The sequence below is a fragment of the Cololabis saira genome, chromosome 2 (genome assembly GCF_033807715.1).
Source record: "Cololabis saira isolate AMF1-May2022 chromosome 2, fColSai1.1, whole genome shotgun sequence".
NCBI lineage: Eukaryota > Metazoa > Chordata > Actinopteri > Beloniformes > Belonidae > Cololabis > Cololabis saira.
Window position 1 is genome coordinate 30,219,011 of NC_084588.1, and position 21,565 is coordinate 30,240,575.

Sequence of the window (21,565 nt, forward strand, 5' to 3'; positions counted from 1 at the left end):
AGTTTTTTCTTGTTTTAACATATATAAAGTGGTCTCCCATCACCCTGCCAACACAGACAAGATGATACTCCATGAAAATCTGCAAGGTCTGCTCCCCCCCACCTTACAGAGTCCCCCAGTGTCATGTGGTTTCTGTGAGCCGTTTAGAATTGTGCATTTTCTTTACGTCACCAAAATGCAAACCACGCCCTCGGTCTCCTCCGCTGCTGAAACCACGCCCACAACCAGCTCTCTCCGCTGCTGGAGCGGTCCTTCCTTCAGCCAGTCGGACGCGGCGCCGCGGCGGAGCGGATCCGGGTTAAATCATCCAGGTTCCCGGGTGGTTTGGGAGCTGGGTCCTTGGGGGTCCGTCCCAGGTCGGATCAGCTTCACCCTCCGAGATTTTCAGCCACATCTGTCGGTTTGATCACCGGTAACGGGCGATGCGCCGCGGATGCGCTCCGGAGCCGATCTGTGCGCCGGCCGTGGGTTGCAGCGCCCGTTGCGCAGCATCCGCCGGGCAGATCCGGCTGAAATTCCGCTGGTCGGTCCCCGGGAGTCCCTGCTACCAGTCCAGGCGGGTTCCTGCAGTCCCGGCCGGTCGGAACCGGTCAGATTCCCCGGTTAAAGCTGCGGCGCTGCTCCAGCTTACTTCCTGGTTCCCAAAGCCGGGTCCGTCCGACTAAATTGTCCAGGTTCCCGGCCGCTTTGGGAGCAGGGATTTCTGGGGTACGTCCCAGGCTGGACCAGCTTCACCCTCCGAGATTTTCAGCAAAATCTGTCGGTTTGATCACAGGTAACGGGCGATGCGCCCCGGAGCCACGCCGGGCGCCCGGCGTGGCTCCGGGGCCAGCGTTCAGCATCCGCTGGGCAGATCCGGCTGAAATAGTGCATAAATGTTATTTATATACAACTCATATTTTATTTTTTTAACAATAAAGTTGCCATTTGTGAAAATTCAGTGTTGTGACTTATTTACAGGCTCGGGCTGCTCTGGCGGAGCGAGGTTTATTCTCCTCCCCTGCTACACGTCATTCAGGGAGCCAATCAGCACAGAGCCTCATTATCATACCCCCCCCTTCCCTTAGAATGGAGCACAGAAAAAGGGGTTAGAAGCGGTAAAACTAGTGACAGGGCCCACAGGCTGGATTTATGATTTATGTAGAAAAAACAAGCTTTAGATTGTTTTTAAGACATTCAAGGCCTGTTTAAAATATACATTAAATGCCATAATAGGTCACCTTTAAGTAAAGACGAGTGCTGCCCCCTGTGCCAGCGGAGATGATTCTTTTAATATGACATGCATGATTTACCTGCCTTGTTAAACCCCTTGATGCCCAATGTCAATACCTACCTTTCCGAGACCTCTAAACCACCCCCAGAATCAAATTTATACATTTAACATTTTTACAATTAAAAAAAAAAAAATTAAAGATACATAAATAAATGAAATTACCTAATTTATTCCTAGGGATATACAATAAATTATTAGAACACTTTTAAAAGCAGATTTGAGTGATTTTAATTTCAATATATAACACTATTTTAAAACATTTTAATTTTCTGTTCATATTTCAGGCAAAAACCGGCAGCAATTTGATTTCCCTTCGAGCATTTTTAAAGGTGACCTATTATGGCATTTAATGTATATTTTAAACAGGCCTTGAATGTCTTAAAAACAATCTAAAGCTTGTTTTTTCTACATAAATCATAAATCCAGCCTGTGGGCCCTGTCACTAGTTTTACCGCTTCTAACCTCTTTTTCTGCGCCTCATTCTAAGGGAAGGGGGGGGTATGATAATGAGGCTCTGTGCTGATTGGCTCCCTGAATGACGTGTAGCAAGGGAGGAGGATAAACCTCGCTCCGCCAGAGCAGCCCGAGCCTGTAAATTATCACAACACTGAATTTTCACAAATGGAAACTTTATTGTTAAAAAAATAAAATATGAGTTGTATATAAATAACATTTATGCACTATTTAAGCCGGATCTACCCGGCGGATGCTGCTGGAGCAGCGCGCATAACCGCGGCTTTAACGGGGGAATCTGACCAGTTCCGACCGGCCAGGACCGCAGGAACCGGCCTGGACTGGTAGCAGGGACTCCCGGGGACCGACCAGCGGAATTTCAGCCGGATCTGCCCGGCGGATTCTGCGCGACGGGCGCCGCAACCGCACGGCGGGCGCACAGATCGGCTCCGGAGCGCATCCGCGGCGCATCGCCCATTACCGGGGACCAAACCGACAGATTAGGCTGAAAATCTCGGAGGGTGAAGCTGGTCCAGCCTGGGACAGATCCCCGAGGACCCAGCTCCCAAACCACCCGGGAACCTGGATGATTCAACCCGGATCCGCTCCGCGGCGGCGCAGCGTCCGACTGGCTGAAGGAAGCGCCGCTCCAGCCGGGGAGAGAGCTGGTTGTGGGCGTGGTTTCAGCAGCGGAGGCTGAACCTATGGAAATCTGCTCCTGTCGTTACGTAACGACGGGAGCAGATTCTAATCGGCTCAAAAAAAACCACGTGACACTGGGGGACTCTGTCCGGCGGGGGTCAGAGACCTTGCAGAAATTCATGGTATTTTGTCTCCCCTGTGCTGGCAGGGTGAGGGGAGACCACTTTATATATGTTAAAACAAGAAAAAACGTGTTTTTCATAATAGGTCCCCTTTAAGTACCAATTCAACTTCGATGATCCGAGGAGGATCGTAACATGCATCTGCTTTCTTCCCAACTTATACTTGTGAATACCGAGAAGACCACCGAAGGTTCTCAAGCACCTTTTATTTAAAGGTGAAATGGCAAGGCATACAATCTGCAAAGAGAAAAAAAACACATACACTCAAACAAAATAAACATAAGCCTCATGCCCTCTAGAAAGTGTGCTGATACCAGAAAAACACTCTGCTAGTGCTCTGATTTTAAAATAAGACAAAAAAAGAACCATAAACTGCAAAATATTGCACTTCAGGAACTACTCTGGAATGTGCTTATGTTTTAATATATAAATATATATTTTTAGAACTTAAACAACACAAAACAAAGTTTAAATATGACTTGAAAATCTCTCAAGTGCTTATTTCCTTTTGCACCTGAGAGATTTTTCTTACATTTTTAGAGTGTTGATAAATATACACTTCTTCTACAGTTTAAAAGGAAAGTGCCATGTTCATCACCTAAAGTACCAGAACCAGAATTTTATCATAAAATAAGCATCTAAATGAATTACAAATATGTTTCATCACACCATATAGTTGGTCCCTAAACAAAAATATTCTTATCTGCTGTTGCAGACAAACTTCCAACTTTCCGTTCAAAACAAACTCGTTGACCATGAAAAAGGCAACTTCATCCCAAAACACCTCCCACCCTTGACTGGGTGTGACGACGCGGTAAAGTGATACAGACATGTTTCTCTGCGGTTCTTTGGTTGTGCAACAACACTCCGTCCACAGATCTCTGCTGGGCCTTGCACAAAGTGCCTCCGCTCTTACGTGTCCTCGCGCCGGTTGTAGTAATCACTGAAGAAGGTGAAAATACTTATAACCACGCACATCACCACAAAGAGGGTCAGGGCAATCCAAAGAAGCCGTCGACTGATGGAGATCTTGGGGCAGAAACGGCAGAGAAGGGCCAGGACCTCCTCCATCCTCCTGTGAGGATGACAGCCTCATTCACTACAATGTAGATTGTTGATATTTCTGGTCATTTTGGTGTCACTGCAAAATGTTTTGTATGTTGAGCATTTATAAATGTAAGTAACTGATCTTAAGTCCCATCCTATGAGTCAGGTTTGATGCAAACTACGAAGCTGTGTGCAGAACGTGTTTTTTCTGTGTATTATAAAGGAGGAGACACAGTTTACCTGTTGCTCTTATGCCTTTTTCCACTCTCTTCATCCTTGTTTTTTGATTCCAGCAGTTTCTCAGCATTGTTCTCTTCTTCACATTTTTCTTCCTGGACTGCTTTGCTTTGCTTCATTCCCTCTTGGTAACTGCAGTTGAAACATTTCACATTTTTGCGTGTCAGGCTTCAGAATAACTGGGATTTTTGCATTTATTACTCTAGAAATAGGGTCTGATCTTTCTATGAGGTCGGATCAAACTAAACTGGCCACCTTATTAGGTCTATTATACCAGTCTGCTTAGAAAACACATTAAAAGTATGTTTGTTTGTGGGTACTTCACACTATTCACAATATAATTGCTTTATAATTTATTTATGAGCAACAAGTCTTCATGCAGTGTCTTTGCACATGAATGAGCAAAGAAGTCCTCACCCTTTATTGTACGCTTCCTCCTCCATCTTTGCCTTGATCTCGGCTCTGATCTCAGCTCTAATCTCCTCTAAGTTTATTGAAGGTTTGGCCGGCTCGCTTTCCTGCTCCGGCATACTCTTTCCACTGCATTGTTTCAGATAGGAAAGAACAATCAGCCACCACCGTCATGGCAGTCGTTTGCAAAACAGTTTATAGTCAGGTTCCATCAAAACACTATAGGATTGTCTCACTAATGAGACGCTGCAGCACTGGACGGCTGCACGTGTGGACCTTTACAGGCGACGTGAGTGCAGGCAGATGAAATGGCGCCGGCACATTTGTTATTACCATCCTCCTCACTCAAAGTCAAGCCCAGACACTTGAGCTTGACTCAGACTCACTTTATAACCACAATACGATTGGAGCCTTGTGTCTGGACTCTGTCAGACTCTTTCACAAATGTTTGGATTAGGACCCAGGATAGAATAACCCTCGATGGCAAGAGACTTTCATTGGTATTATTATTTTTTGGGGCTTCCAGGACTAGTTTTGCAGCTCGCCAGAGCCTGCACTGTAAAACACATCCTGCAGGTCACACAAACAAACCAGAGTTGCCAACGCAGCACATAATGCTTTGATAGGAGTGATTAGTAGTTCATTTCCAAACAATGACATGTGACTTATATGGGGTCATGTGTGTGTGAGCGTGTGTGTGTGTGTGTGTGTGTGTGTGTGTGTGTGTGTGTGTGTGTGTGTGTGTGTGTGTGTGTGTGTGTGTGAGCGTGTGTGTGAGCGTGTGCGATTGCATAAGAACATACCATTCTGCTGCCGGCTGAGTTGCTTCTGAAGGGGTGCTGGCTTTTACATCATTCGCTTCACACTAAAGAAGAAAGGTTTTTACAATATTATTGTCATATATATATATATATATATATATATATATATATATATATATATATATATATATATATATATATATATATATATATATATATATATATATATATATATATATATATATATATACATGAGTTAATCTTAGTTGTATTTTTGTGAAATATTATCTAACTTTCAATTTTGGGGGATGAGACAGAAATAACAAACCATTGGTTATATCCGGTCCCTCTTTTGTACACTAAACTTTACAAAGTTCTAGTTAGGCGAGAAAAGTGCAGCACTTCTCGACAAAAGTTTTACATTTTTACATTTTACATTTTACATTTTTTTTTCATGACAGACAAAAACTTATCAGCCTTTTGTCATAAATGTCCCGGTTGTGTTTCCAGGCCACCCATGACCTTTCACTATCAGTGACACTGAAAGCGTTGATGCCCCGGCATCAAATGATTCATACGTCATTTCCCAGCATTTCCCAACAGGACAGGAAGACCTACCAGGACAGGAAGAGCAGCACCTGTTGTGGGTCCCACAATGGGGCCCGGTCCGGCAGTGGGTGGGGCCTGACCCGGGATGTTGAGGAGGTTAAACTTCGGCACCACGGCTACGCTCACCCTGCGCCTGGGCAAGGCCTACAGATGACCAGGCAGAAAAGGAGAGAGACCACACAGCTGTGTTATTTAGATCCAAAGAGTCGGGTCTAGAGGATAGACTTTGAAAATGCATCAAGATTGGTAAAATATAAACCTTTCCAAGGGTGAGGGACATTGATCTTGACGAACGTGGAACGCCATCGTCTTTGAAGAGGCCAACAAAATACAGCATTATTAAAGGAGAAAACATCCATTTTATGCTGGAATTTTTCCAAAAGCTACACTGTAGCTGGTCGGGAACACAGCTTTAATATTCTCCAGTCACTGTGGAAAGTTCCTTGCTAAAAATATTCTTAAAGAGTGAGCCAGAAAAGAGCTGCATGTCGTATCAAACCCTGGCCTGAAACATTTCAAAAAGAGAAAATGAGTAATTCTCTGTTTACCTGTGGCTGGAATGACTTGCATGGTCTTACCTCCAGTGTCTACTGATCCTCCATAACAGCGGTTTGAGTTCTGGTTGGCCAGCTTCTTGAACTCCATCAGCTCTGCATGGTCCTTCTCATATGTCCTCTTCAGATTTTCCACATACTGCATCATGACCTCCGTGGCCTTGTTCATGCGTTTCTCCTGTTTGACAATGAAAATTCAGTTCATTGAGTCTACTTCATAACCCATGAGCAAAGAAACAGGGACTCCTGATGAAAAGCTGTGACCTCACCTAATGATGTTTCAGATGGCTGAAACATCTTTCAAAGGTAGCTAAGAATAGACACCTTAATAAATGCCTATATCTGTTAGTATACAAATCAAACACTCAAGAACAGAAAGGGAAGAACAAAATGAAACATCTAAAAGAGATTCCCCAGTCCTGGAACACAGTTTTTGTACATATAATCCAGAAGGGAGCCATGAAGAACAAAAAGAGTACTGAGGATGGGATGGACTCTTGACCCAGAATATACGTACAGTATACTGTACATTCACTTGTTAATCACGCTGCATGCAGTGTCATAGTGTGGGCATGTGAGGTTGTCACTGGAACTAAGCCAATCATGTTTAATAACTGTGTGAAAAGCCAGCATGAAGCATGGAGCAAGCATGGAGTAAGCATTGAGTTACTGCTTCTGTTTAGATTGGGTCACGTTGCGCAAAACTGATTAGACGACTCTTAAAGGCAAATAAACTAAAAGCTCTCCCATGGCAGTTTATCATCCAGCCTCAACCTATCTGAGGATGCATTTTACTCACCAAAGAGATGAAAAGAAGACAAAGGAACCACAAACAAGCAGTGACTGTTGCAGATGCAGTGAATTGCTTGAAGAGCATCACATCTGAACTTTTATCAAACTTTTATCAAACTTTAACTTTAAAACATGTGAAAAAGTAAGAAACTAGGTCAAAGATTTGTTTTTATTTTACACTATTTTGAGCTTCTGCTGTCAATAAAAGCTGAAAGTCATCCAATGAATTTCTGGTGATCCAAGAGGATTTAAAGTTAAAGCACTAATAAAATGAGACTGGTAGCTGTTCAAAGAAAAGGCAGGAGGAGATGTTATTCTGCAGCTCGAAAAGGCAAAACACAAACCTGCAAAATTCGCCATGCTAGAAGTAAAAGAAAAAAAACAACCCCCAAAAGGGCATCTTTTTGGAATAAGTTTCCACAGTTTTTCTGCATGTATGTGTGTGTGTGTGTGTGTGTGTGTGTGTGTGTGTGTGTGCGTGCACCTGTCGAACTGCTCCAACTATCTCTGCTCTGCTGGAGAGCCGTGTGGCCAGTCGATGCAGCACAGCCACTGTCTCTATGAGGCGCTGATAGGATTCACGCTGCTCCATGTTCTGCCACTGCGGCGATGTCATCTGCAGGAAACACAACAACATCTCGGAAAAAAATATATAAGGGAAAACAAAGCGTAAATCAATGTTATTGCTGCAGCGAGGTTTGAACTCCCACTCGCTGGAGATAAACATCAACACGGAGACACTTGCAGGGAACATTAAGCAGAAGAACAAGCAATAAAGAGCCAGAGGGAATTCTTCTCTTGTGGGGAGTTAATTTAATACGAGCTGCTGTTTTCAAGGACTAACCTTCAGCGCTCCTTTGAACTCATCAAGTTCTTTCTCTGTGTTTTCCTCCGTCAGGTTCCTTTCCCTCTCTGCCTGTTTGAGCCGTGTCTCCAGTGTGTAGTTGTCATTTCGGAATGCCAGTGACAGCTGGACAAATGCATTCTGTTGAAAGGAAGTTATGCCAAGATAAGTCTCAGATCGGCACATTTAACAGCTTATTGAAATGCACACGATGGAAACATGGAAAATCAGTGGGGTGAATCTCCACACTGCAGCAAAGCCAGTACACAGATGTACAGTGTGTGAGGGAGAACCAAGCAGCCCTGAGATGAGCATGGGGAACATGCTGAGAGTCTGACATTTGACCTCCTGATGTTTTGCTACGTTGATCAAAGCCAGTGTGCGCAATTTTCCGACTTATAGGCCACCGATGGGAGGGGACTCGTGACCTCTGACTGTCATGATCCAGACACATCCCAGAGGGAGCAGCGAGAGGGGCCCTAGCCCCGGCCTGACAGCGTCACGAATGTTTGCATTTTCTCCGCAGGAAAGCATTTCAAATCTCTTTGGTCTGATCAGGAACAGAAAAACACTTTTCTGTCCGCAGATGATCGTCAAATCGAGGGCAGGCAATTTTGTAAAGACAGTGTAATTAAGCACTTTGGCAACAGAGCAGGTTATTAAAAACATGTGGAAAACATCAGCTGTACACAGGACAGGCCGCCCAAGTCCAGTGTTCAAGCGTATGTTTGAACACAATGTTCAAACCAAACAAACGACTGTTGGCAGTCATTTTTATGAGCTGTTGCTTTAGGGTTTATAACTGTGGATCATTCTAAAAGCGTGAGCGAGAAGATTAGAAGTCATAAGTTTTATTGCAAAAGGAGAACGTGACATTTAGCACATTTTTAGATGTTTTTTTTTTGTTTTTTTTTTAAACACAGTTGGTAACCATGTTTGCAAACATGAACAATTAATACAGCTTTCAAGCTGTCGCATAGCACACGTAGCAGCTGGCAAAAGTTTGGGCACCTTGGGGATCAAATTAACTATGCAAATAAAGCATGGCCTTCAGTTTAAGCAGACACACATTAAAAAAATAAAATAAAATCATGTCACGCAACATTTTTACATTTATATCCATCTTCAAAGAAAGTCCTGAAGTAAACATTTGTTTCATAAGTATATAACATCACAGAGAAACATTGCCTACTCAGTTGTTTACTGCTTAAGCCTTTACTGCCTAGAAATATCAACAATCGTATAAAAAGAATACAATTATTTGTGCTTTAAAGTAGACGCCACCTCAGCTGCATTTAGACTGGAAGCGGTTAGAGGTGAATTCACAACAATTGCCAGTAAGGGGTTTACTCTAATTGATTTCATTCCTCCATGTGTCACCAGCTGCAGTACACGTCCAAACACGACGGATCCATCTGTCCTTGTCTCCGCACATATGTTTAAAATATATAAACAAACGTGACCTCCGATGTTGTCAACTGTCAGTTCTTAATTATTTCTCATTATCTAATCAGAGTAACCTGGAAGCACTTTGCTCTCTTCATCACACCTGTTGCACCTGTTACTTCAATTTTCCAAATTCTTGTTATTGAGAAAAGCTTTGTTGACTCAGAGTATACTACTTTCAAATTTGCATCAGTTAATCTTTAAAAAACAGGAATGACTGTTAACGAGGCTAATTATTATGTAATTATTATGGAGGAAAGATCTCAAATTATCAAAGAATGCCCAAACATTTGCATGTAGTGTAGTGCCATTCAGTTTTCACACTAAGAAAAAAAAATAAAATAAAGAAGGTCAGTGGTTTGGTACCTAATTATGAAGAAAAACAAAAGAAATAAGAAGAACAATGGATGCTACAAGAAGCTTCATGAGGATTAATTTTCTTGTGGTTTTGTGTTTTTATGGTTCTGTGCATCTAAATGTATGAAAATGACCTACAGCTTCCAGAGATGAGATACCAACCTCAACTTCTTTTTCACTGAGCGGAGGAGCACTAGGAATGAAATCAAAGAACAATTGTTAGTAGAGTAAGTGATGCACATACTTTCACAAAAACTTTTACAAAGTCACTGAGATTTGAGACAATTTGGTTTTGACCAATTAATCAAGAAGCAGGTTGTGGAAGTTAGGTTGAGCAGAAGTTTGTTACCCACCAACCCGGCAGACCCCGATGAAGTTTGAGTTTTCTCAGCATCAGGTCTGAAATGTTTGGCATGGCGTCAGACTTTTCCTTCGCCTCCTCGCTGTTGGCTGACTTTGGAGAAGTTTGAGGTCCTGCAGACACATCGCTGGATAAATAAGTCCTCAAGAGGATCTTTTTCCAGAGGAGTCAGGTCTCAAGTAATAATATGTAAAGATACGGGCTTTCAGGCTGAGTCAAGTCTCAGTCAGGACCCTCTCAAAGCAGTCAGGTTCAAGAAAAAAACTTCTATTATCTTATTAGTTTGAAGGCTACAGCTCAGTCTCCTATCAACATGTAAAACAACAGAATAATGTCCTCAAGTCACCAGCTCATCCTGGGCTAGCATACTTTAACAATCATGCCATCTGTTGATGGAAACTGAGAATGCACTTCTGTCTATTTTTGGCAGTAAATGGGTGGCACACAGAAAAAGAAACACGTCATTACTTTCTGACTGGAACAGATTTCCTCTGAGATTCAGGAAGTGCACGCCCTCTTTGACTAGTGCTGAATGTTCTCCTGAAAATCTGCCTTACAATGAGAACTGGGTGAACAAGGACTGTTACCTTTTTCCTGTTCAGCAGCTTCACTCAGTTCTGGTAACTTGCCCACGATGCTTTGGTTACGCATCAGCTTGTGCTCCTGTGCGCATAAAGATGCATGAGAACAAAATGATTTAGTCTTAGAGCGTTCTCACAGAGGATAATAAAAAGACTGAATCTAAAAGTGTAGTATGCTTTACCTCTCTGAGCTTAGTAAGTTTCTGCACAGTCCCTGGCTGTATAGGGAGGTCCTTGTACCCCGGAGACTTGAACGCAACATCTCTGGGCTTATCTGAGAAACTGTCCTCGGGTGTAGGGGGGAAACTCGGGGGTCCGCTTCTTGAATTGAGGCTGCCTACAGTATCCCAGGAAACAGCTCTCATCAGTGGCGGAAAGGCCCCAATGGTCTTAATCTCTGCCGTGCAAGGGGCCTGCTGAGTAGGGGGCCTGGGGACGGGCTTGGCCACCCCCGTGGCCGGCGCTGGACTTGGATTTCGGCCCAAAACCTCATCTCCTTTATTAACTGCCGGAGAGGTCTTAGGCACGGCGAGATCACAGTTCTCGGTCTGTACAGCATACCGAGGCGTTAGAGTCCCAGAGGACACTTTCCTTTTTTCAGCAGGCTTCCAGTTCACCAGCAGCTGGTCCTGAATTCAGCAAGAATACATAACAATTTAGCCCCTCGGTTGAGTTCATCATTTGGAAAGCACAGCGAGCATTAACCTGTTAGTATTACAACAAGCTCACAATGCAGTGGATTGTTTATCAGTTGCTCACTAACACCAAAGGTAACATACTGTTTTGACCCGCATGAATGTCACAGGCAAACAAATATGAGCTGTGCTGCAGTACCTCCTGATCCTGACTCGTGGAATCAGGCTGCTCTCTCACTGAGGGCACTCCCAGATGCTGCAAGAGAACATCCCCGTGTTCAATTGTATTACACCCTCAAAAATCCCACAAAGACAAAGAGCTGTACGCCAAAGAATTAATACAACATTTAAATATATGATGCAATAAGATTTTAGCTGGGTAAAATGAACATACAGACTTGCTGTCACTGAGAGTGAAAACGGTTGCACAAGATGAACTGCTCATTTACCTGACTAATGGACTGCGTGCTGGTGTTTGTTGTTTCTGAGTTCACAGGAGCTGAAGGAGCAGACAAAAATGTACAAATCATCCTGGCTTTTGGTTCTGGTTCATAAATAATATTAGACATCAAATATTGGTTGGTTAGGAACCATCTGGTCCACAAATGTGAACCAAACTGGCTCTCGGTTAATCAAAAGTGAGTAAGTCAGTAAAAGTGATACAATAATATAATTAATTGCTGCAGATTTTTAAATTTTTTTTTATAATGCATCCAAAAAGAGAAAAGAGGCACAGACCAGTCTGGGGGGGGACAATAAGAGAGCTGCTTCTCGATGAACATGGTGAGGATGATGGTGTCGGGTTTGGAGAAAGTACTGTGGAGTAAAGTATGGATGGAAAATATGGCTAAAAATGTTGCAGAGTGTATCAGTTTAAAGCCCTTTACCAGTCATTTCATGTTCACAGATCACATGTCCGTACACAGGTGTGAGCGTGTGCATGCACTACCTGTGGGTGAGTCGGTGAGGCTGCTGGTGGATCGGCGTCCCCGGCGTGTAAGGAAGCGGTCACTGACCATCTTGGCCTGTTCCAGCAGCTCGAGGTTCTTCTGTCGATCCTCCTCAGAGAGCTGTGGCTCCGGCAGCTGATCTTTCAGCAGGTCGATCACATTACCTGTGCTGTCTGAGAGAGACAAGTACATACATTTTCACACACTTAAGATTGTTGCGATATTACTCCATATTCTCCTAATATTAACCGTCAGTTTAAAGGGACTGAAAATGTCATCACTAAGAGTGCTTGTCGAGGTAATTACAACTGCAGGTGCATTTCCAAGTTATGTTAAACACACTTTCTCCACCTGAAGTCTCAAGACAAAGAATAATTCACATGGGGATGTTAGCCAATAAATCACCTGTGGTGTGTTGGCAAAGTCAGGGGTTTTTTAATCTCCTGCTTTCACCAGATAAGGCCAACAGACATGAGAGAGATCACACCGGCAGATGCATCTGTCAGGATGGAGATGGCTAAACGCTGAGAAGCTCTTTGTGTAAATACACAACATGAGAGCATCACTTTGTCTTCATTTATGCTTCAACAAAACAGAAGCAAAGGGATTGTAAATAATCAAGGTGAATTGGGCAATGTTCCAGCATTACAAATGTCTACTTGAAAATAGTTTACCTACTTGTTTGGAAAATCTTTCCAGAATAAAACTGGGTACTTGAGTTTGATGGTGGGATAAAGCAAAATAACTAAATAGTTCTCATAGTGTTTATTTTTAGTAATTACAGCTGCACTGTGTGTGTGCGCGTGTGCATGTGTGTGTGCGCGTGCGTGCGTGTGTGTGTGTGTGTGTGTGTGTGTGTGTGTGTGTGTGTGTATGCATTTCTGCGGTTTACCCACCAACAGTGGTGATGGATCCTCCGGAGGACTTTCTGGCCAGACGAGCTCTGGGACTGTGTGGCCTGAGACAGGAAGCAATTATGATTTGAACACCGTGTCTCTGTTTACAGCTAGAAAGAGAGTACGACGACTATTTCAGGGTTTGAGATAGTGACTGATTACCTGGTCTGCTCCAGAGGACGCCTATCTTGTTGGACAATAATGGCCTGTTGTGGGTAGACTATGGTGGGGGCAGTGATGACGACAGCTCGGCTTTCACCTGGTGTAGACTGTAGAAGAAAAAAAAACATGACAAGACACACGTGTTGATACTGTTCACCGCACAATAGCACAGAGAGAACGACTCAAACCTTGATAACTCATTATAAAAACTTGCTGTAATTTGTGCTGCACGTTTGCATGCACCACAACATTATTCGTCAGTAAACAAATTACAGCAAATAGCTGTACACAGCTCGGCCACTCCCATGGTTTAAGTTTCAGCTTCAACGATTTTCTTTGAATAAGGCAAAACTAGCGTATATTTCAGTATTAATGTAATTTGCCAACCATTACAATACACCCACTGATACTATTGTAAACATGAAACATGCCATGAAAATAAATTATGATCTTTTTCCCATTAGGAAAATTTTGTTCTGCAGGAAAAGTTCACAGAGATGTGTAAAACTAATTCAGGAAAATCTAAATGACCAAGTGAAAATGTGCAAAGAACACAGTCAGACTAATTACAGCTCAAGGCAAGGCAAAGCAAGGCACATTTATTTTTATCGCATATTTCATGTACAAGACAATTCAAAGTTCTTTACATTAAAAATGATTCATAAATACATGCATTAAAGGGGACCTATTATGAAAAACATGTTTTTTCTTGCTTTAACATATATAAAGTGGTCTCTCCTCAGCCTGCCAACTCAGAGAAGGAGGAAAACAACCGAATTCTGCAGTGTCTGTACAGCCGCCCGGATGAGCCATCCAGTGTGATGTGGCTTCTACGAGCCGTTCAGATTCTGTCGTTACGTAACGACGGCGCGATTTACATCGGTTGGCCTCCGATGCGTGAAACCACGCCCACAACTAACTCCGCCGGCCGGAGCTTCCGCCATTTTTTCGTAGCGGTGTATCGCGTCATTCAGGCAGCCAATCAGCACAGTGCCTCATTATCATAGCCCCGTCCACTCAGAATCCCACATAGATAATGAGGTTAGAGAATGGGATGATAAAGACATGGCTCAGAGGCTGAATTTCTAATTTATTTAGCAAAAACAATCAAAAGCTTGTTTTTAAGACATTCAAGGCCTGTTTAAAATAGGTATTAGATGCCATAATAGGTCCCCTTTAATGATTAAAAAGTAAAATAGTTTAAAAGTATAAATTAAAAACAGACAGAAGTTAAAAAACGGTTAAACAAATGAGATGCAAGAAATAAAGGTTGCAGTGCATTATGGTGGATGACTGAAATGCTTCAGTAAATAAAAAGGTTTTCAGCCTTGACTTAAAGCAGCCCTGATGAATTCTGGGAGTTTGTTCTACAGGTGGGGAGCATAAAAGCTGAACGCTGCCTCACCATGTTTGGCTCTAGCTCTGGGTACAGAAAGTAGGCGTGACCCTGACGACCTGAGCAGGATTTTAAAATCTATTCTGTGACAGACAGGAATCACATTTAAAGATCTAAGAACTGGAGTTATATGGTCCACTCTCTTGGTCTTAGTGAGGACTCGGGTCGCAGCGTTCTGAACTCACTGCAGCTGTTTGATGGATTTTTTTGGGAAACCCATGAGAACAGCGTTAGTCTCTGAAGATAAAAGCGTGGACACGTTTTTAGAAATCCTGCTGAGACATCAGTCCTTTAATCCTCGATATGTCCTTTAGGTGATAACAGGCTGACTTCACCACTGTCTTAATGTGGCTGTTAAAATTCAGGTCTGAATCCAGAACCACTCCCATATTTTTGGCTTGGATATTAGTTTATGGCTTCACTGCTTGAAGCTGAGGGCTGACTTTTAATCCTTCTTCCTCGGCTCCAAACACTATTATTTCTGTTTTGTCTTCATTTGACTGAGGACAATTGTGGCACATCCACTCTGTAATTTGATCAATGTTTGAATTGGATTATATTCTCCTGGCGAGATGGTTATATAGATTTGAGTGTCATCTGCGTAGTTATAGGAACACAACTCAGTAACAGCACTTAGGATCAAAGTCTCCTGGGATGGATTTGATAGGTGAATAGTGATCCAAAAACATACCACTGTGATCAAATCTTTTGGCAAAGAGCTTCATAGTATTCACAGTGGAACAAGCAAAAGTGAAAAAGTAAATGAGGAGGTGTAGCTGAGTAAAAAAAAAAATTGAAGATGAATATAAACTCAAAATGTGAGTGATAAATAATGGAGTAATTATTATTAGAAGCCAATTTGAGCTAAGATAAGATAAGATGTTTGTTTATTTATTCCTTTAAGGGGTACATTTCCTACCATTAACTGACAACACAAAATCCTGCTATGCTCTGGGTGTTCCTTCTCTCTCATGACTCATGACTCATGAGCTGCATACTGCATACCACACATACAAAGAAGTATGCAGTATGTACTAAATACTGGCACAGTGGTCATCATCTATGCAGTTGTTTGCATACTGTGTAGTGTAGTGTAGTATGGGGTTGAAAAGCAGACTTTGTGTGTATTTGTGTGGAGGCATAACACACCTAACACCTTTTAGATACGCAAGTTAAATGGATCCTCGTCACTCTCCACTAGATTGTTCTGTCTCTCTGAAGAAATGATGCAAAGGCTCGTATGGTTGACAGTAAAATTTGTGGCTGATGGTTTTGCTAACGAATTTTCATGTATTTTAATTATTCTCTCTCTACCCTTTCTTTCTTTCAGTTCTCCACACTTTACAATAAATAAGATCTTTATTATAAACCGAAGGATCCAACTTTTTATTTTGTTGCAATAAATCTGCCATTGATTATTTAAGGAAACTGCTCTCCAGTGTTCTATTCCACATTTTTCTATCAGGGCTGAGTAAAAGTGTTCAAAAGAAGAGCCAAAGAAGAGATATATTTTTGAATCTTTGACCGCATCAGTGGAGTTAACTCTCCACACAGGTAGCTTTGAATGCAGGACTGAGGGCAGTAACTCAAACTATCTAATCACAAGACCTGCCAGTTATAAATAAATGAATGCTCGGCATGACTCCTCTCTTAGATCTTGAAGATCACTCTATCAAATCCTCCAATCCTCTCATTAAACAACTCCAGGATTTCAAACCTTCAAAGCTGCAAACAGATTAAATGAAAGTTTTGTAAAAGATTGATCGTTTCTGTATATTTTTGCAGACGATTTTGGAGATAGTCGTGTTTTTATCACAACTACAAGCACTATTAAAAAGTTGCACATCTGAATCATCATCACAATTCTGTTGAACAGCTTTAAACATTAATATTTGTATAATTTGCTCTAAAAATGGTAATTCAATTGTACTTTTAGTGTATAAAACTCTCATCCAACTACCAAAGGTAAGTAAGTATACTAATAAACAGAGGCTTACATGAAACATTGATTCCTTAACAACTCTGATCAAAATTTCCAATAAAAGCAATTCCTGGTAGAACGGCACAGAAAGGCTGCAGATTCATCCCAGCTGTGCTCCAATAAAGGTGGGTACTTTTATAGTGCTGGCAAATGCCTTAAGACTGGATTATGCTGCTTCATTACCCTCTGCAGAGATGCCTTATCTAGTCTTTGTTTATGAGGGACTGCAGAGAAGGACAATATAGTTTCCCCTGCTTATTGTCTGGGGATTTCTCGGGAATTAAATTCTGATTCTGATCTCTGCAAGATTATATCCTGTAGTTGTGATATGCTTGAAAACCCATGTCTTAATAATGAGAAGGGTTCGGTTCATCTAAATTGCAAACAGGTTCAAGTTTCACTCAGTATCATGACCACGCGTGCCGATTGTTTTGCTTTGTCTGCCGAGGTTTTTAAGTGATCATCTATAGGCTGCCTTCACCCTATACGATAACACCATAACATGCTGCTAAAAGGAAATATAAATGACATTTTAAAACTTAGGAGAAACCTGTACTTGTATATTCCTGTGGCATTTTAGGTATTCTGCACCTCGCTGTGAGCGGCTTTATCTGGACCTCCTACAACAGAAAAAATTACATTTCTGCAAAGAAGCTGACTGTAACACAGCGTTTCAAATGCACATTTTTAATGAGAATGATCTGAAACAGAATTACAGTCATCTTATCATCTGGGACAAGATTTGCAGAGAAAGTTTAGGAATAAAACTGTTATACAGATAATTCAGTCGAAGATGAATCTTCAAAAGTACAGATAGCTTTCTGAGCATTTTGGTAAACATATCCTTTTCCTTATTTAAAAAAAAAACTAAAACTAAAACAAAAAATACAAAAAAATCTATTTAGCCTTAGAAGCTACTATTTTAAAAGTCATGCTTACAGCTGCCATTTTCCTGAAGTCTGGTACTCATTTGACAGAACAGAAATGGTCTCCTTGAATAACCAAAGCCTTCCCCTTGAGTGGATTTCAGTTAGCTCTGCTTTGAAATTCCACAGATTTCTTCAAAGACCACGCTGGCAGCTCTTCTTTTGGCGATTTAATACAAACGCCAAGCAAAGTGACCCTCAAAGACTCCTTAAGCATACAGGGATCAGCAGAATGAGACTCATTAATGAACAATTTGTGGGAGCTTACTGAGTAAAAGGTGTAAAAAGTTATTCAAAGAAAAATACCAATGTTTCAGTTTGTTTGTTAACATCTGTTTTGATTTTTTGTTTCTTTCCGCACTGTTAATCCTCATTTGAATACGGGGGAGGTTTGGTTAGATAAAAGAACAGAGTGGCCTCATTTGAAAACGGTTATTCAAAAGGTTGCATTTGTGAGCAGAAATCAGCCTGTTTGAGGAAGAAGAGATAAAAGTTTTGAGGATGGACTTCAGTCGCAAGCTTGACGGGAGTTGCACTACTGGTCAGGTGGATTATGGACTGAGTTTGCACAAATGAGACAAGGGTTTCAGAAAGTGACAATGTTGTGCACTCACTGTCCTGGGCGAGCTGGAGGAACTGTCCAAGTCCTCGGGAGAGTCCTCATCTTCCTCAGGCAGTGTGGGCATGACAGGGAGCAGTGAGGGGCGACACCAGGTCTGTGGGAAGGAAACGGGCCTCTCAGCGGCACGTGGGGGATCACAGTACTGCTCGCAGTCACCGGCTCTCAGTTCAAACGGAGACTCCTTCAGTGAAAATTTCTGCTCTGGCTGAAAAAGCAAGATGATAAACATATCAAGACATAATTAGGATGAAGCATTTTAAACATGAGCAGAGAAAAAGATCCCAATCTGTGTTTGTTATTGAGCTGTTGCCTTTAAGAAGACACCTCTCCTGCACAAGACCAACCATAAAAGAATTAACTACGATGCCTCATCTTAAAGAAATCCTAAAATAGCTCAATTCTCTAATACTTTGCCTCAAACTGTCACCAATTTATTTTCAATAAAACCTCTGCTTGAAACCATTTAGAGAATTTGCTGCAGTTACTCGGATAAGCAAGAGATAAGCATTTTGTTCCTCTTCAACACCTGGGAGGAACATTTTATAAAGCATTTTGTCCACCATTAGTATTGTGGTGTCAATGAAAACTGCTGTGCTCTCCCACAAAAACTTGTGGTGCTCGCTCTTATACTGGCAGCAGGATATCAGAGGAAGTTAAACAGAGAAAATAACTTTATTGTTTTGTTCCTGACTCTCGTAGAGTCCTGGACCACAAGTTGCACCGTGGGGGGAGATTTGTATGAAAGGGTCCATGTGTCAAACTCAAGACAATTATATACAATGATTATATACATATAACACAATCGTGGACTGTTTAGCGATCCTTCTTTCATGTGCTAACCCTCGAGGTGTCATTTTAGAGGTGTACATGGACCATGGACTACATGTCCCACAATACATCATGATTTTGCTCCCTGCTCCATGATGGCGTCTACCACCTGGATTCCAGAATTACAAATTAAACCATTTACTACAACAGCTTAGAGGTCAAGTGGGGAGTTTGGAGCGAAAATGTCAAACAAAAAAAAACTAATGATGAGGAATGGCAATTTAAAGAGAGATGGGAAGCAAAAAGCACTTTTTTGTTTCATAGAGACAAGCTGGTATGTTTTCCTAAGTATGGGACAGCAGCAGTCCCCTGAGAACGCAGTTTACGTCAGTCCTTCGACACCAAGCAAAGAGCTAATCTCAGATCCAAAAGGTCCAAGAATTAAAAAGCAGAAATCACAATCTTCCATGTGTCTTTTGGAGGAAGTTTTCAGAGTATATTGAAGCTATATATGAGCAGATCTGCTCTATCCAAAACCAGGTTTCTAGTGTAACTAGCAGGATCAAAGCTGGCTGGGAAAACTCAGTTATGTGGAGCTTTCACTCGGTGCTGACGAAAGTGCTAGCAATACTGATAAAGCGCATCATGATAGTTGTCAGAGGTCTGAAGTCATATTTTTATGTCTGCTAGAGCCCTATAATAGTCGCAAATTTATAGGATTTAATATCAATATATTACATGCAACAGCAGTTATGTAATATTTTATATGTGATATATGTAATAAGTGATAAAATGTTAAGAGATTTCATGAAGGGCAGCTGCTGCTCTTTGACGGGCTCTTTGAACCATAATGCTGATGCAGGGCAGGATGAAACAGTGTGACACCCCTGGTTCGTGGTGCATTTACACTGGACATGAAAGATGCTGCATGCAAATGCAAGGACCAGCGTTCACATCTTGCACATATAAGCACCAGTTACACACAAGAAATATTTCATATTCATATTTTGCAGTTGATTAATGAATAATAGAATTAATTCAACTGTTTTCATGTGCATTGTGCCTTTGGATGGGATTATAGTTAAACATCGACAACCAGCATTAAGGTTATTTATATCTGACACAACTGATCAAAATCACAACTAAATAAAGCCTGGATTTTGTTTTTCTTCCCACGCAGTAATTTTCATCTGGCTGTTACAGTTTTGACCACAAGCAGTCATTGGGATGCACTGGTTTGTTGTAACACTGTGTTACATTTTGTGTAACTCCCAGGCTGACTGAAGCAATGAACTCCGGAGGGACACTGTAAAACAAACAGTGGAGCTTGCAGATACATAAAAAAACAGAAGGTATGCGTGTACACTGAGTGGAAGATTACTGGGAGGGCAAATCGCCTCTGTATAGTCTGCAGTTAAAGTTAACTGACACTGAATATTTTCAAGGTTTACTGACTGAAGATGCAGATAGAAAAGAATGTTAAAAAGATGAGCCTTAAACTGAAGGCAGTTGATAAAAGATGCAGAAATTCATGAGGTGCGTAGAGGGGGAACAGACATGGAGCATCTACAATAAATTAAAATTATTCATGTTAAAGATGGTTAAATCAAATAAAACACACACACACACACACATACATACATATACATATATATATATATATATATATATATATATATATATATACATATATATATATATATATATATATATATATATATATATATATAAATTAAAGCCTGAAATTCCACATATCCTTTTAACTTCTAGATAAGTACTGCAGCAGCAGTGTAGCTCACTAAAGGTAAACATCATCCTAGTTAAACATTATGCATGCATCCTTCATGAATCATTGAACACACACATTGCTTTTTTTTCCCTTCCCAACAAGTGTATGCAAATTCAAATGCAGAACAGCGTAATAAAGATGCACAAACTGGTGTCAAAGGTTACTGTTTTTGATGCTAATGCGTTTCACATTTGTTTGTTCTCAGCAGAAACAGAGGATTTACATATGCAAGAACACCACAGGTGCGGCGGATCCGGAGCTTGTAGTCATGTTCAGCATCTGCTGAACGGAGTGAAAGGTGTGATGAGTTGTTAGCTTTTTTCAGAAAGCCAAAGTTTGCAGAGTGCTGCTCAGTGTCATCACATGCATGACAAGTTCTTGGGAACATATAGGGACAGAGAGGCTTGTGAGTCACTGGGGAGGAAATGGGTTGTTTAACTCACTCCCAGTGAGCTGCGGGGATATTTCCTGACCACAGGGATACTGTCATACAAGACCAAATTCACATCTGTGTCCGAAAACATTTATTGCAGCTCAGTAAATACAGTTTCAAACTGCAGTTTAAATTCAATGTTATGAGATGCTGTTTACTTGCGGTTGAGCCATAACAAATACTGTATATATTATTATTTCACACTGTTACTCCTTTGAGTTTTCACTAGAAACACACATCTAAGCTTTGGTATATTTCCAGCTCATTGCAGCAAAGGTTCAGGCCAACTTTGCAGCTGTGTTCTGCTTCAAAGTATGCAAAATATGGAGACAAATATTCTGGCAGAACAGTGAAAGTAAAAAAACAACAACAACAACAAAACGGGTGATTTAAACAGGATGTATCTCCGTGCCTCCCGTCTGAGATTGCCGCTTTGTTTTGGTCCACTACCAAGCAA

At 41.5% G+C, this 21,565-nt stretch overlaps 1 protein-coding gene across 1 annotated transcript in view; it reads right to left on the reverse strand.

Annotated features, from left to right (window-relative positions):
- Positions 1–2,646: 2,646 nt before the first annotated feature.
- mrvi1 (murine retrovirus integration site 1 homolog) overlaps positions 2,647–21,565 on the reverse strand; it is a 28,906-nt gene continuing 9,987 nt past the window's right edge. Inside the window, exons 4-23 of the mRNA XM_061743030.1 lie at positions 18,111–18,323; positions 13,194–13,300; positions 13,032–13,093; positions 12,135–12,308; positions 11,924–12,001; positions 11,635–11,684; positions 11,385–11,441; positions 10,733–11,179; positions 10,557–10,632; positions 9,962–10,082; positions 9,771–9,801; positions 7,806–7,946; positions 7,446–7,577; positions 6,194–6,347; positions 5,875–5,924; positions 5,625–5,759; positions 5,049–5,110; positions 4,252–4,374; positions 3,838–3,966; positions 2,647–3,625 (exon numbers count right to left, since the gene is read on the reverse strand). Coding sequence (XP_061599014.1) covers positions 3,463–3,625; positions 3,838–3,966; positions 4,252–4,374; positions 5,049–5,110; positions 5,625–5,759; positions 5,875–5,924; positions 6,194–6,347; positions 7,446–7,577; positions 7,806–7,946; positions 9,771–9,801; positions 9,962–10,082; positions 10,557–10,632; positions 10,733–11,179; positions 11,385–11,441; positions 11,635–11,684; positions 11,924–12,001; positions 12,135–12,308; positions 13,032–13,093; positions 13,194–13,300; positions 18,111–18,323 — 2,505 coding nt within the window. The 3' untranslated portion in view covers positions 2,647–3,462. The remainder of the gene's footprint in view (positions 3,626–3,837; positions 3,967–4,251; positions 4,375–5,048; positions 5,111–5,624; positions 5,760–5,874; positions 5,925–6,193; positions 6,348–7,445; positions 7,578–7,805; positions 7,947–9,770; positions 9,802–9,961; positions 10,083–10,556; positions 10,633–10,732; positions 11,180–11,384; positions 11,442–11,634; positions 11,685–11,923; positions 12,002–12,134; positions 12,309–13,031; positions 13,094–13,193; positions 13,301–18,110; positions 18,324–21,565) is intronic.